Source organism: Emys orbicularis, chromosome 2 (genome assembly GCF_028017835.1).
Source record: "Emys orbicularis isolate rEmyOrb1 chromosome 2, rEmyOrb1.hap1, whole genome shotgun sequence".
Classification (NCBI taxonomy): domain Eukaryota; kingdom Metazoa; phylum Chordata; order Testudines; family Emydidae; genus Emys; species Emys orbicularis.
Genome location: NC_088684.1, coordinates 89,283,657 through 89,298,460, shown reverse-complemented (window position 1 = coordinate 89,298,460; position 14,804 = coordinate 89,283,657). Strand labels below are relative to the sequence as shown.

At 41.8% G+C, this 14,804-nt stretch overlaps 1 protein-coding gene across 1 annotated transcript in view; it reads right to left on the bottom strand.

Moving 5' to 3' along the window:
* The window catches only part of MTCL1 (microtubule crosslinking factor 1), a 198,762-nt gene that overhangs the window by 24,397 nt on the left and 159,561 nt on the right, over positions 1–14,804 (bottom strand). The window contains exon 11 of the mRNA XM_065399251.1: positions 8,694–8,948. Within this exon, the coding sequence (XP_065255323.1) occupies positions 8,694–8,948 (255 nt within the window). The remainder of the gene's footprint in view (positions 1–8,693; positions 8,949–14,804) is intronic.

The window sequence follows — 14,804 nt, the reverse complement described above, 5'->3', positions numbered from 1 at the left end:
ACACCCATGAAGATACTTATTGACTACAATCAAATCACCACTTTCTCTTTGTTAAACTAAACATATTGAGCTCTTTGAATCTATCACTGGGAGGCATGTTTTCTAATCCTTTAGTCATTCTTGTGCCTCTTCTCTTAACCCTCTCTAACTTATCAACATCCTTCTTGAATTATGAGCACCAGAACTGGACATAGTATTCTAGCAGCAGTCATGCCAGTGCCAAATATAGGGGTAAAATATCTTCTCTACTTCTACTCAAGATTTCCTTGTTTATGCATCCAAGGATCACAAAAGCCCTTTTGGCCATAGTGCCACACTGGAATCTTGTGTTCGGCTGATTATCCATCATGACCCCCAAATCTTTTTCAGAGTCACTGTTTACCAGGATAGAGTCCCCCATCCTCTAAGTATGGCCTACAGTCTTTCTTCCTGGATGTATACATTTATAGTTAGCCATATTAAAATACATACTGTTTGCTTGCACCCAGCTTACCAAGCGATCCCAATTGCTCTGAACCAATGACCTGTCCTCTTTGTTATTTGCCACTCCTCCAAGTTTTGTGTCATCTGCAATCTTTATCAGTGCTGATTTTATGTTTTCTTCCAGGTCATTGATAAAAATGTTAAATATCATAGGGACCCCACTAGAAACACATCCACTCAATGATGATTCCCTGTTTGCAATTACATTTTGAGAGCTAACAGTTAAGACAGCTTTAAATCTATTCAATTGTGCCATGTTGATTTAAAAAATTAAGTTTTAAAATTTAAACTAAATCTAGTTTTTTAAATCAAAATTTTGGGTGGTATCAAATCAAATGCCTTACAGAAGTCTAAGTATATTACATTAAGACAATTCCCTTTATCAACCAAACTTGTAATCTCATCAAAAAATATATATATCAGCTTAGTTTGACAGGATCTATTTTCCATTAATCCATGCTGATTGGCATTAATTATATTATTCTCCTTTAATTCTTTATTATTTGAGTCCACTCTATTATCTTGCCAAGGACTGATGTCAGACTGGCTGTCCTATAATTACCCCGGTCATCTCATTTATCCTTTTTAAATACTGGCAAAAAATTAGCTTTCTTCCAGTCTTCTGAAACTTCCCTGGTGTTCCACAACTTATTGAAAATCAACATTCAATGATCCAGTGACCTCCTCAGCCATCTCTTTTAAAACTCTTGAATGCAAGTTCTCTGGACCTGCTGATTTAAAAATGTCTGACTTTAGTACCTGCCATTTAACATCCTCCTTAGATACTAGTGGAATGGAAAGTGTTATCATCAGCATATATATGACATCATCTGTTTTTTCCCCCCAATATTTATTGAACACTTCTACCTTTTTTGCATTTTTATTGATAATTCTATCATTTCCATCTAGTAATGGACCAATACCATTGAGTAAGAACTGAATAAAAATTGAATAAAACTTCAGGATTTGGGTAATTTTATAGGACATCTCAAACAACTTAATTTACAGTAACTAACTTAGGGATTCAATTGTAAGGAGAAATAGTTAGTACATATTTTTTCCTTTTCCTTGTACACGTGTCCAGTTGCAAACTCTACATGATTTTCATATGCCTTTCTAATACTACCCATCTTTGGAGCTGTACGACAAATCAATATGGTTTACTGGATTAGCCTATAAATGTTAAACAACTGAAATGAAGATAAATGATAAGATGACGTTCAGTAAAGACGAGTGCAAAGTATTACACTTAGGAAGGAAAAATCAAATGCACAACTGTAAAATGGGGAATGACTGGCTAGGCAGCAGTACTGTGGAAAAGGATCTGGGGGGGGGTATAGTGGAGTACAAATTGAATATCAGTCAACAATGTAGTGCAGCTGAAAAAAAACCCAAATGCCATTCTGGGGTGTATTAACAGGAGTGTCAGATGTAAGATACAGAGTAGTTGTTGGGCTCTATTCAGCACTGGTGAGGCCTCAGCTGAAGTACTGTGTCCAATTTTGGGCACCATAGTTTAAGCAAGATATGAACAAACTGGAGTGAGTCCAGAAGAGAGCAACAAAAATAAGAGATTTGGAAAACATGGCCTATGAGGAGAGGCTAAAAGCACTGGGCATGTTTAGTCTTGAGAAGAGAAGGCTGAAGGAGGACATAAGAGTCTTCAAATATATACAAGATTTTCATAAAGAGGATCGTGATCAACTGTTCTCCATGTCGCTGAGGATACGGAAAAGTAACCAGCTTAGTTTGCAGCAAGGGAGATTCAAGTTAGATATTAGAAAAAGCTTTCAGACTGTAAGGTATAGTTAAGCACTGGAGTAGGCTTCCAGTGGAGGCTGTAGAATCCTCATCATTGGAGGTTTTTAAGAACAGGTTAGACAAGCACCAGTCAGGGATGGTCTAGGTATACTTAATCCTGACTCAGCATGGGGGGGGGGGGGGGGATGGACTAGATCAATGTTTCTCAACCTTTTTGATACCAGGCATTGGCTTGCTACTTTCCTAAACTGTGGCAGGGAGATTTCAGGGACTGGCGCCGGTCCACGGACTGGTTGTTGAGAAACACTGGACTAGATGACCTCTTGAACTTCCTTCCAGTCCTATATTTCTATGGTTCTGTGGAAATTAGAAATATTAGTCTAAATTTTCAAAAGTGACTGTGATTTTGGGTGTCCAACTTGAGAGACTTTAAAGGGGCCTGATTTTCAGAAAGTGCTAAAACCTCAACATCTAAAAATCATTCCACTTTAAGGTGGCTCAGGGAACCCAAAACTTTTGGCACCAAACCAATCATTAGTCACTTTTTTGAAATGTTGGCAACAGTTGAAATGTTGGTATGTATACACACATGCACACTGGGAGAAGAGGGATGAAATGCTCATGTTCATACCTACAAAGAAAAACAACTTTGAACGTAATTAATTTAAGAATTTTAAGTGCTAGGTGGTGTGATCAGGGAAAAATGAAGCTTTATATTATAATACAGGATGAGGTCCCAAAGGGTAATACAGTGACAATGAAGTTGAAGAGCGAATATTTAAAAGCTGTGAAAAGAATTAGGTCACCAAGCTTTTTATATCTGAGTAATATTCCCATAAACTATCCAAAACAAAATATTTCATAATTTGTATGTATCTCTCTCTCGTATTATGTAGGAACTATGAAGACAGATAAGCAGAAAGCATGAGTATGAAACTTGGGAAATATGATTTTGTTATCTTCTAGATTCTATTTTCAAGCATACATTCTGTGTATTTCCCCCATACACTGAGTGTACAGAGCAAAACACTGTAAAGATAAGGTTTAGAGATATGCTAATTGCTTCCATATAAAGCAGAACACGACTAAGAGCTGAAAGGATATTGAACTAAAAGCCTGCAAATCTCTGGTAGTTTCCTGTCATACAGGGAAATGCTTGCTCATAAACATAGATGGCTTTGTGAATTTATATGGTCAGATAGCCATATTTTCAAAATGCTATTTTTGACTGCTCGGTCCTTTGGAAATAGGTTGATTTTATTTTTGGATGTTCAGAGCCGTATGTCACAGAAACCTGACAACATCTTTCGTGAAGATCTGCCCTATGCCATTACAGTTGAGAAAAAGGAGGGGAATTTCTAATCTCCTTTTTTGGGTGAAAGACAAATTTCATGTCCAAGCAGATCTGAGAGCAATGTATACATTGTTTTCTTAGCAAATCACACAGATCTAAAACATATACTTCATGTGACTGCTCAAGTAATTTCACAAATACTGGTGTTAGAGTAAATGAAAATGCTATAAGGACTTTCCATTTACTACAGTGGACTTTAGATTAGGCCCTACATTTCTTACACAGATGCATTTAAAGCATTGCTGTAGTAATGCATAATATAGGAAAATCTGTCGAGAAACTGAATCCAGGTTACCATTCCAGGACACTTTTAAAAATGGCAGTCTAGAAATTATGCATACACAAACAGTTGATTCTTTGGAGGCTGGCTATGTGTTGTATATAGATCCACTTAAATGTTCACTTATGCATTTATGGCTGTCTGGAAAATGCCTGAGTTCTAAGAAATAATAATTGAAAGGATTTGAGAACACAAATCCAAAGCACTGCTTGGAAAACTGACACTCTTTCTATACAAGTATCAGAGGGGTAGCCGTGTTAGTCTGAATCTGTAAAAAGCAACAGAGGGTCCTGTGGCACCTTTAAGACTAACAGAAGTATTGGGAGCATAAGCTTTCGTGGGTAAGAACCTCACTTCTTCAGATGCAAGTAATGGAAATCTCCAGAGGCAGGTATAAATCAGTATGGAGATAACGAGGTTAGTTCAGTCAGGGAGGGTGAGGTGCTCTGCTAGCAGTTGAGGTGTGAACACCAAGGGAGGAGAAACTGCTTCTGTAGTTGGATAGCCATTCACAGTCTTTGTTTAATCCTGATCTGATGGTGTCAAATTTGCAAATGAACTGGAGCTCAGCAGTTTCTCTTTGGAGTCTGGTCCTGAAGTTTTTTTGCTGTAAGATGGCTACCTTTACATCTGCTATTGTGTGGCCAGGGAGGTTGAAGTGTTCTCCTACAGGTTTTTGTATATTGCCATTCCTGATATCTGACTTGTGTCCATTTATCCTCTTGCGTAGTGACACCACAGATTTCCTGAGAAAACTACAGTGCATTGGTGACCTCCCAGAAAACACCATCCTAGCCACCATGGATGTAGAGGCTCTCTACACTAACATCCCACACACAGATGGAATACAAGCTGTCAGGAACAGTATCCCTGATGATGACACAGCACAACTTATTGCTGAGCTCTGTGACTTTATCCTCACGCACAATTATTTCAAATTTGGTGACAATATATACCTCCAGACCAGTGGCACCGCTATGGGCACCCGCATGGCCCCACAATATGCCAACATTTTTATGGCTGACCTGGAACAACGCTTCCTCAGCTCTCGTCCACTCACGCCCCTTCTCTACCTACGCTACATTGATGACATCTTCATCATCTGGACCCATGGGAAGGAGACCCTGGAAGAATTCCACCATGATTTCAACAGCTTCCACCCCACCATCAACCTCAGCCTGGACCAATCTACACGGGAGGTCCACTTCCTAGACACCACCGTACAAATAAGCGATGGCCACGTTAACACCACCCTATACCGAAAACCCACCGACCGCTATGCCTACCTTCATGCCTCCAGCTTCCACCCCGGACACACCACACGATCCATCGTCTACAGTCAAGCACTGAGGTACAATCGCATCTACTCCAACCCCTCAGACAGAGACCAACGCCTACAAGATCTTCACCAAGCATTCTCAAAACTACGATACCCACACAAGGAAATAAAGAAACAAATCAACAGAGCCAGACGTGTACCCAGAAGCCTCCTGCTACAAGACAGGCCCAAAAAAGAAACCAACAGAACTCCACTGGCCATCACCTACAGTCCTCAGCTTAAACCTCTCCAACGCATCATCAGTGATCTACAACCCATCCTGGACAATGATCCCTCACTTTCACAGACCTTGGGAGGCAGGCCAGTCCTCGCCCACAGACAACCCGCCAACCTTAAGCATATTCTCACCAGCAACCACGCACCGCACCATAACAACTCTAACTCAGGAACCAACCCATGCAACAAACCTCGATGCCAACTCTGCCCACATATCTACACCAGCAACACCATCACAGGACCGAACCAGATCAGCTACATCATCACCGGCTCATTCACCTGCACGTCCACCAATGTTATATATGCCATCATGTGCCAGCAATGCCCCTCTGCTATGTACATTGGCCAAACTGGACAGTCACTACGCAAGAGGATAAATGGACACAAGTCAGATATCAGGAATGGCAATATACAAAAACCTGTAGGAGAACACTTCAACCTCCCTGGCCACACAATAGCAGATGTAAAGGTAGCCATCTTACAGCAAAAAAACTTCAGGACCAGACTCCAAAAAGAAACTGCTGAGCTCCAGTTCATTTGCAAATTTGACACCATCAGATCAGGATTAAACAAAGACTGTGAATGGCTATCCAACTACAGAAGCAGTTTCTCCTCCCTTGGTGTTCACACCTCAACTGCTAGCAGAGCACCTCACCCTCCCTGACTGAACTAACCTCGTTATCTCCATACTGATTTATACCTGCCTCTGGAGATTTCCATTACTTGCATCTGAAGAAGTGAGGTTCTTACCCACGAAAGCTTATGCTCCCAATACTTCTGTCTTTCTATACAGTAATGAAAAATATATTACTTTCCTCTGTAGTGATTTGAGACTGAAACTGGAATCTATCAGTGATACTGCAAACAAACACTTTATTGCACAACATATACAACTAATTCTCACTCTGTTTCTGAACAATAACAAAAAGAACCAGTTCCAGGGTGAATTGAGAGCTAGTAAGTAGTCTACTCAAGATGATACAGATAGGTTCCATCTGGTTTAAAGAAAATTAAAGGCTAGGAAACATTAAAAATTATTTCCCCCCTAATTTTCAGCTTCTAATCATGTTAAATTCCCCCAGAGTATTGAACAGACACAAGGGTGATATTGCGTACAAAACAAAACAAACTTCACAGGGACAGCAAACTAAACACCCAAACAGGTACTGAAGCATCTGTAAACAAATGTTTGCACCCGTGTCCCTTTAACACACAGGGAAACTTTCTTACAGCTATGAACTTCCGGTTTTATTTGGGAACCAAGTACACCCTTGGGAGGAGATCAGAGGTTTTCGCATTAGAACGCCATTCTAGACACCATGGGAGAGCATCAGTCCAGTCAAGCCAGAGAAAGATTAAGCTGTTAAAACACCCCACAAAACTGAGAGTTAAGGGGTTTCTATTAGCAATTCTGCCACAGGACTAGTAGGTCCCGTGCCTTAGTTGCCACATCTGAAAAACAGACATTATAATATTTACCTAAATTACAGGGTGTTGTGCAGCCTAATTCATTAATGTTTGCAAAGCACCTTCAAAGATCCTAGGCTACAAGATGATAAAGAAATGCAGAATGTTATTTATTATTATTATAAATGAAGAGAGAGAGGTTGAATCAGTTTCAAATTTTTTCCTCTGTCTGCACAGCTCTCTATGTCTGCCCTCCTTTCTTCTTGCCCAGATAGCCCCTTTTGCAAGCCCTGTCTTCTCCCACATGTAGTGATGGACGGAATGGGTTACCTAGGGAGGTGGTGGAATCTCCTTCCTTAGAGGTTTTTAAGGTCAGGCTTGACAATGCCCTGGCTGGGATGATTTAGTTGGGGATTGGTCCTGCTTTGAGTAGGGGGTTGGACTAGATGACCTCCTGAGGTCCCTTCCAACCCTGTGATTCTGTGATGGTTTCAAGAATTATCAATAGTGTTGGATTTTTCCTGAATTCTCCGTGTTCAAACACCCTGGAATAAATTAGGAGTACTCTTTAACCCACAATATGTATTGCCTAGTGGGTCTTCTTTAGCTCCTCACTGAAGCACCTAAAGTGGGAGAGTGCAATACAGAAAACGTACCCTTTTCATAAACTGGTTATGAAGAACACCAGACTTTCACCAATTTAACACGAAAAGCTAATTTGTATAACACCCAAGAGTAACTGCTTCTTAAAGAGCGCACACTAATCTGGTGCAATTGAGCTTTTGATGTCCCATAGACAGAAAGTAACTGGTAAAATGCAAACTCAGAATTTCAATTGTTTTCTGTTCTTCTGATGAATAATTTTGATCGTAACAATGGTCAGCCAAAAACTGTATTTTACCTTTTCAACTTGCAAGTGTGAGTCTGTCTGTGTGTCTTTTCCAGACAAATAATAATGCCATTGTGTCTACTTGATGTCAAACGTTCAAATCAGTGTCTCCTGAGCATTTGGGCATGAAAACTGAGTAGTTAGATGTACAATTGCCAAATGTGTAACAGAAATAGGATGGGCAAAAACTGTGTATAAGCAGTATCAGAAGCAGCATTTGAATATTTGGCCTTACTGTAGCTACTTAGCTGTTATCAGACTGGCTTCTTCAGCATCATCATGTGCATTACTTTACTAGAGGGAATAATTCAAATTGAGACTGAACTGTCATAGCTGCTGCATCTTTGGTGGTGAATTTATGGATGGTCAGATTTTCTGGGCAGGGAAAGATCTGCCAAATCTTGACTAAGATAGGGTTGCCACCTTTCTAAGGGCTGGTAACTGTACCCCCAGACCACGCACCTGCTCTGCTTCTTTCCCAGGCCCCGCCCCCTTCTCTGCCTCTTCCTCCCCAGATCACAAAAGCCAGACATCAGGGCTCGTCAAGTGGCACCTGGACACACAAGCCGAAAACCGGACGGGTGGCAACCCCCTAGACTAATCCTAACTGTCGGATTTAGATTTTCAGCAAGAAAAAAAGATGCATAAAAGGTTTCAGATGGAGACAATGTGATTGTGCATGCGTTTGGTAAATGGAACGAGGAAGGAAATGACCATTAACTTGGAACTGCTTTCTCAGATGCTAATAATCCATGCAAGATACTGTGTTTCCCTTCCCGTCCCCCCCTCCCTCTCCCCACTGTATTTTTATCATTGCATATTATGAGAAACACCGATGTGGCAAAGAACCCAACTTATTCCTTTGCAGTTTCTTAATAAAGTTTCTTGACCGTGAACTGAATTTGGATAATATGTATCAATTAGCATATTCAGCTAGTCACCTGATCAGCCAATGCTCTCTTACCTGTTCTATCCTCCTTAGCAATTCCTTCTTTTGTCGCTCCCACTCTCGCCGGTCTCTGTCCAATCTATCCTGAAGTTCCATCTTTTCCCTGTTCCAATTCTTCTCACTGTGCTGGAGTTGCCATCGTAGGTCCATCACCAAGCTGTGACTGTCAGCCAGCAATTTCTTGTGCTCCTCTCTCTCCCTCTTAAAAGCTCCCTTTGAATCAGTGGTCAGGACACTTTCCCCCTGGGCTTTTTCATTCTTCCCTTCCAGCTGCCAATAAAATGAGAAGCTGTTAGTTATTCTTATTTCCCAGGTAAAGCTTGTGCTAGACAAAGAATGTAATTATAAAGTGATACTGTTAATGTTTTCACACCCAAAGTATCACTAACCTTAAAATGCAGTTTTGCTCAGGAAAAGTAATGAAAATAATGGCACTGTGAGGACTCCTTGTTTTTAATGTTAACAGTTTCCAGATCCAGTCTGTTCAGTTTACCAATAAAAAGGTAATTTTCCTAAATGCCAGTTCTGCAAACCCATCCTGGGATCTGACAGTCACACTGGCTCTTTCTGGCTTGTGCATATCACTGGCAATAAAGGTAACACAGGGCCTAATTCTGACTTCATCACAATACCTGTGTAAGCACAATGGGCCGGTCCTCAGCTATGCTTGGGATGCTTTGCAAGGCTGCATCAGTGCAAAGCAGCCCCTAAAGCCACTGGATTTGTCCCCTGGGAGTCCCTCTGTACAGAGGGATCTTCAGGTAGCACACAGAGGCTCTTATCCCACCCTTACTCCTGGCTCCTGGTGAAGGGGAAAGCATCAGGACAAAAGGGTGTAGCTGGGGCATCCCCAGGCCTCAGTAATCTCTGGCATTTGGAGTGATCCCTTGAGCAGCCTTTAAACTAGGACTGGGGTCTTACTTTCAGTCTGCCCCACTAAAAGTTACCTAACACTGCCTCCCTCCGCTCTCCTTCAGTTTGTGCTGAAGACAGCTTAGCTGGACCAGAGGATCTGGCCCATTGTGTTCTATTGGGTTTGTATAAATGTAAGGAAGGGAAGAATTTGGCCCTGAAACTGGAACTTCATTAACAACTCTGTCAATGATGTGTGAACCAGAATCGATTCAGCCGCTTCTCCCTTGGATCTGCAGGCAAACAGGAGTAAAAAAGTGAAAACTCATTTTTGTCTCTAAAGCAAGACGCAATTACTCTGAATACACACAGGAGGCCTATCTGTTGGGAAAAGTGCACCTTCTGTGAAAGAAGACAACAACACTTTAAAATGGTTATTCCTGGGAAATATGTCCAGTTCGAAATACCTGTCTGAGCAACAGGAAATTCATGCTGAATCTCAGGGTAAGTTGTCCAACAGTGATGCCTAAAGACTATGAAACAGTCTCCCAAAGGGAATGGTGGAAATCCCATCCCTTGAGTAATTTAAAACTGTACTACTGTGAGCTCTAGGGAACAATCCTGCATTGGGCACTGGGAGTGTCAAATAGACCTAATCGATCTCTTCTACCTCTCACATCTCTGATCCTCTTATTTAAAAAGCAAACACACAAATAGCTAATCTTAGCAATGTCCACAATAAACAATGTGTCCCACTGCCTAGGCTGTCTCTGCAGCAGTTAGCTAACAAGTACTGTATTATTTCTAGCCCTGTGCTGACATCTGATGATACTGTGCCCAGACACAGATGTATCGGGATCTTACAGACAATGGGTCTTTTTTTTTTTTTTTTTTTTTACACCCATTTATACCTGTGAAAGCCTACTGAAGTGAGGTCTGACTACAAAGGGATCACACTAGCAGAATTTGTCTCAATAAGCTGAAGTTGTTGATGAACAACCAGAAACACAGGTGCCGGGTTTAGCTCTCTTCAACATAGGAGAAAAAGTAAGGGTAGAAATGTCAAACTTCTAAGAGGGGGTTCCTAAAAACAGAGAGTAAAACAATAAAGCTGGAATTTCAAAAGCCCTCAGCATTTGTCTAACTCAGCTCTTACTGGTCAATGATAAAACTTCCCTTGACTTGAATGGGACCAGAGTTAGGCAGAGTTAGGGTACGTTTACACCGGAGCTGAAAGTTGTAATTCTCAGCTCAAAGAGACATACCTGTGCTTTCTCTGATTGAGCTAGTATGCTAAATATAGACTCATAGCTATGGCAATGCAAGTGGTGGAATGGGCTAGCCGCCCTGAGTATGATCCCATCCGAGACCATGGGTACATGTCTATTTTTAGCATGCTAGCTCAACTGGAGATAGTGCAGCTATGTCTCCTCAAGCTGGAAATTTCACCTTCTAGCTCCAGCGGAGACATACCCTGAAAGTTAGGATGATCTAGCTGGCAGATAGGGTACTGAAATTGAACTCAGGCGATCTGGGATGAATATGCAACTCTGCCACAGAATTCCTAGGTGACCTTAGGCAAGCCACATCACATACCTGGTGCCTCAATTTCCTGTCTATAAAATGAGGATAATATCTACCGAACACTGGAGTGTTGGGACGATAAAACCCATTAATGATTCTGAAGGGCTCAGATTCCACTGCAACAAGAACTGTATAAGTTACTAGATAGGAAATATGGGGAGCAGCACTTTTTAAAATCCCATCCTAAATAAATAACTACAGAAAACATCTAAAGTAAAAACATGCTATGCATTAATTTCATTTTAGCACAAATGTGTCAGCCTCAAAAGCTTCTGATTCTTTCACATCAAGATAACAGAGCAACAGGCCCATTAGAAATACAGTATCTACATAGAGTAGATTAAATCCAGCTACCCCTCTCCCTATACTCATTCTGATGGCAATGATGTTCCATTCACCTTTATACCCGAAATGAACATTTACAAGCATGGTCTTGTGCCCCTCAGTTGACTGTTTTTATTTCTATCTCTCTCCAAGTTTTTCATCTTCCTTGAATAAGCTCCTCGCTCACCCCTGATATCTAGTGATGGCTAAAGGTGAGCTGCAAACATAATACTCAATCACGCATATTAGGCACTGTCCAGTCTTGGGTGGTGTAGAGCTACACTGCTCCGGGGGGAGCGCTGGATGGCATTATAACTTAGACAGGCATCACTGGCCAAATTCTCCAGTGCAGTTTAGTCACTCAGGTGGACATAAGGCTTCAAGAGTAGCCAAGTTTGTTCTCTTCCTTCCCCCCCCCCCCACATCCTGGTGCATGCCCGGAAAGGATTTCCAAAATTTAGCTAAAAAATGTACTCACTTCATTAACTGAGAAAGATGTAGCAAACGTTGCCAATTTCCAAGCTCATAATGTAAACAACAAACAAACAAACAAACAAACAGCTTCTGATTTTTGATTACAACTCTCAAATGTGTGTCCAAATGGCTCCAGTTCCACTTGATGCACAGCAGACAGCAGATGGAGGAGTCACAGCTACCACTGCAGCCAGCCCACTGAGGGACAGCCAAGTCATTTTAGTGCTGGATATGGCATTGCGTGTAATGGGATTTTTCCGGGTGCAGGGGTGGAGTGGGGCTGGGGTGGAGGATTGTTTTTACTATTGTTTGATCTCCCTTGGTTGACTATGGGCTAGCTGTTAGCACCTGTTGGGTTTACTTGGTAGCTGTCACACCACAGAATTATGCATGTTAGAGTTTTACGCAAAGCCTGGGTCAGCCAATACAGCCAGGGAACCTAAAGAGTCAGGTGAAGTAACTTTTATGTGGTTTCTTTATCTCTTAGCCTAATAATGGGTCATTTAGGACAGAGTTTTGAAATATTTAGAGGTCCCCTTCAAGGGACATTAAACACATCTTCAGATTTCCCATCCTACAACAGAAGCCCCAGGTGCTGGCTGCTAGAGTGCAATCTCAACCCTACAACTTTGTTAAAACCTAGGGGAATAATGTCACAACATGCAATAGCTGTGGCTAGCGTGTTATGTTGTGGAGACTTGCCAGAGACCAGTACTGATTCTCAAGATGTCCTGCAGCACTGAAACATCAAATGCAGGCCAAAAAGCAAGCCCCTTGCTTTTGCAATCTTCTTCTAATGTGTGGAGTTTGCATCATCATCATCCTTTGTAAGTAAATTTATTCTTCTGTTTAGGAAGTTACAGGACAAAAAGCAAACCTTAGCAAGACACATTCTCTCTCTATCTCATTCTCCTCGTAACACTTGTTGCCTATATATCTTAGAGCAAAATCTTCGCCTTGGATGAACAAAAGAAGGCATGGCGGACTGGCCTGGTGCCAAACAAATGGGAGGTCCCTATGCCATCTTGCCTGTGAAAGGTAGGATAGCTCAGTGGGAGAGAGGGATGTGCTCTAAAAAGGGAGTGTCATGCAACTTCTGTAGAGTCTACAATAGACTTCAGATTATGAGCCGGGAAGCTGGTGACCAGACAACACCTCCAAAGCTACCAGACCACAATTCCTTGGTTGTGGAGCACAGGTTGTCTTCCCCACACTGCAGAAATGAACCTGGAGGAAGAGTTGTCCTGCAGCTTCTCTGCCCCAAGTTCACCTGTGCAACACAAAGCAGTGTTTGGCTGTTATACTGATACCTCCCAAACGCCAAGCTCTTCTAAATGCCCAGAAAAGCAAGATCTTTGGTTGGCCCATCTTAAGGCCCATCATTCTCTTTCATTATCTTAAAACCAAAGCCCAAGGGCCTTCCTGAAAAGTAAGACACACTCACAATCCTGTAGGTAGGTCAAGGCTTTCATTTTTAATGTGCATTCTATTAAATCTTCCTGTTGTACTCAAAAGCAGCAGGTATATTATCATGGCTGGCATGTAGTGCTTTTCTACCAGGAGAGTTTTCTTCCCCCACCTCTTCACAGGGATCCCCAGCCATCAAAATTTCAAACTTGCTTCAGTAACCATAAATTAACAGGTGAACATCTCAAGGAAAATACTCTTTCTAATCTTACTTACTGCTTCACAGGTAAACTATAGTAGTCAGGAGAGCAAGAGAAACCAGGAAGGCACTGATTCTTTTATTCATTGTTGCGTGTCTTCATAGGTCTCTCACTCACTGGTTAAAGAAGATTGTCACAGGAGGAACAGATCTCACTACATCTGCCCAGGAAGAGAGGGAGCACTTCCTATGGTATGTCTATGCTGGAGCAATAATTCTCAGCTTGGGTAAACATACCTGCACTAGCTCTGATGAAGCTAGGGAGCTAAAAATAACAGTGGCTGCACAGGAAGTGGGATCAGCTAGCTGTTCTAAGTCTGTACCCAGGGTTTCAGACAGGATTGTACATGGGGTGGGTGGACTAGCCTGTCCTGCAACTCATGGTACTGCAGCTCTACTGTTATTTTTAGTGCGCTAGCTTGATCAGAGCTAGCGCAGGTTTGTCTGCCTGAACTGGGAATTACACCTCTAGCTCCAGTGTAGAAGTATCCTTAGTGTGGAACCCTAGCCAGGAAGAGAAGGGGAAGCTCTTCCTCTGCTTTTACCAGAGGAGGGGGAGCTGCACTCCTCATTCCCCCTTATGGTAACCCCTATTCTTTATAACAGGTAAGATGGTGCCTCCCATCACCAGGACATGGTAGGTTGCACCATGACTGACGTGACTGACCTGGTTGATTGATTAAAGTTTTTATTATTCCACGTTTTCACAGAATATGAAATGATGTTACTGCAACTACTCAAAGCTGTCATTGCACAAGTCATTCACCAGTTTCTCTCCCACTGATTTTGAGAATGAACCTACATAGAATGTTCTGGTTTTTGAACAGCTAGTGTTATGTTTTGTTATTTCTGTCTTCCTTGTGGTTGTGAGTACATGTGGAATATCGAAGTGGGATTATTGTTGGGACTATCATAATTGACATTCTGATGATTTATGTGGTATCTTTATTAGTGGGCTTGTCTTTGTCATGATGTGCAGATATCACTCGGATATTGGTAAGAGATGATCTCCATGTGTTACATGCTGATCAGTTTTATTCTTTGCATTGATTTTGGGGAGTGCGGGGGTGGGGGGAAGAACCAACCACCACCCAACAACTGCCACGTGACAGGAAATATTACCGGTAGGATCACACAATCATAGAATCATAGACTTTAAGGTCAGAAGGGACCATTATGATCGTCTAGTCTGACCTCCTGCACAACGCAGGCCACAGAATCTAACC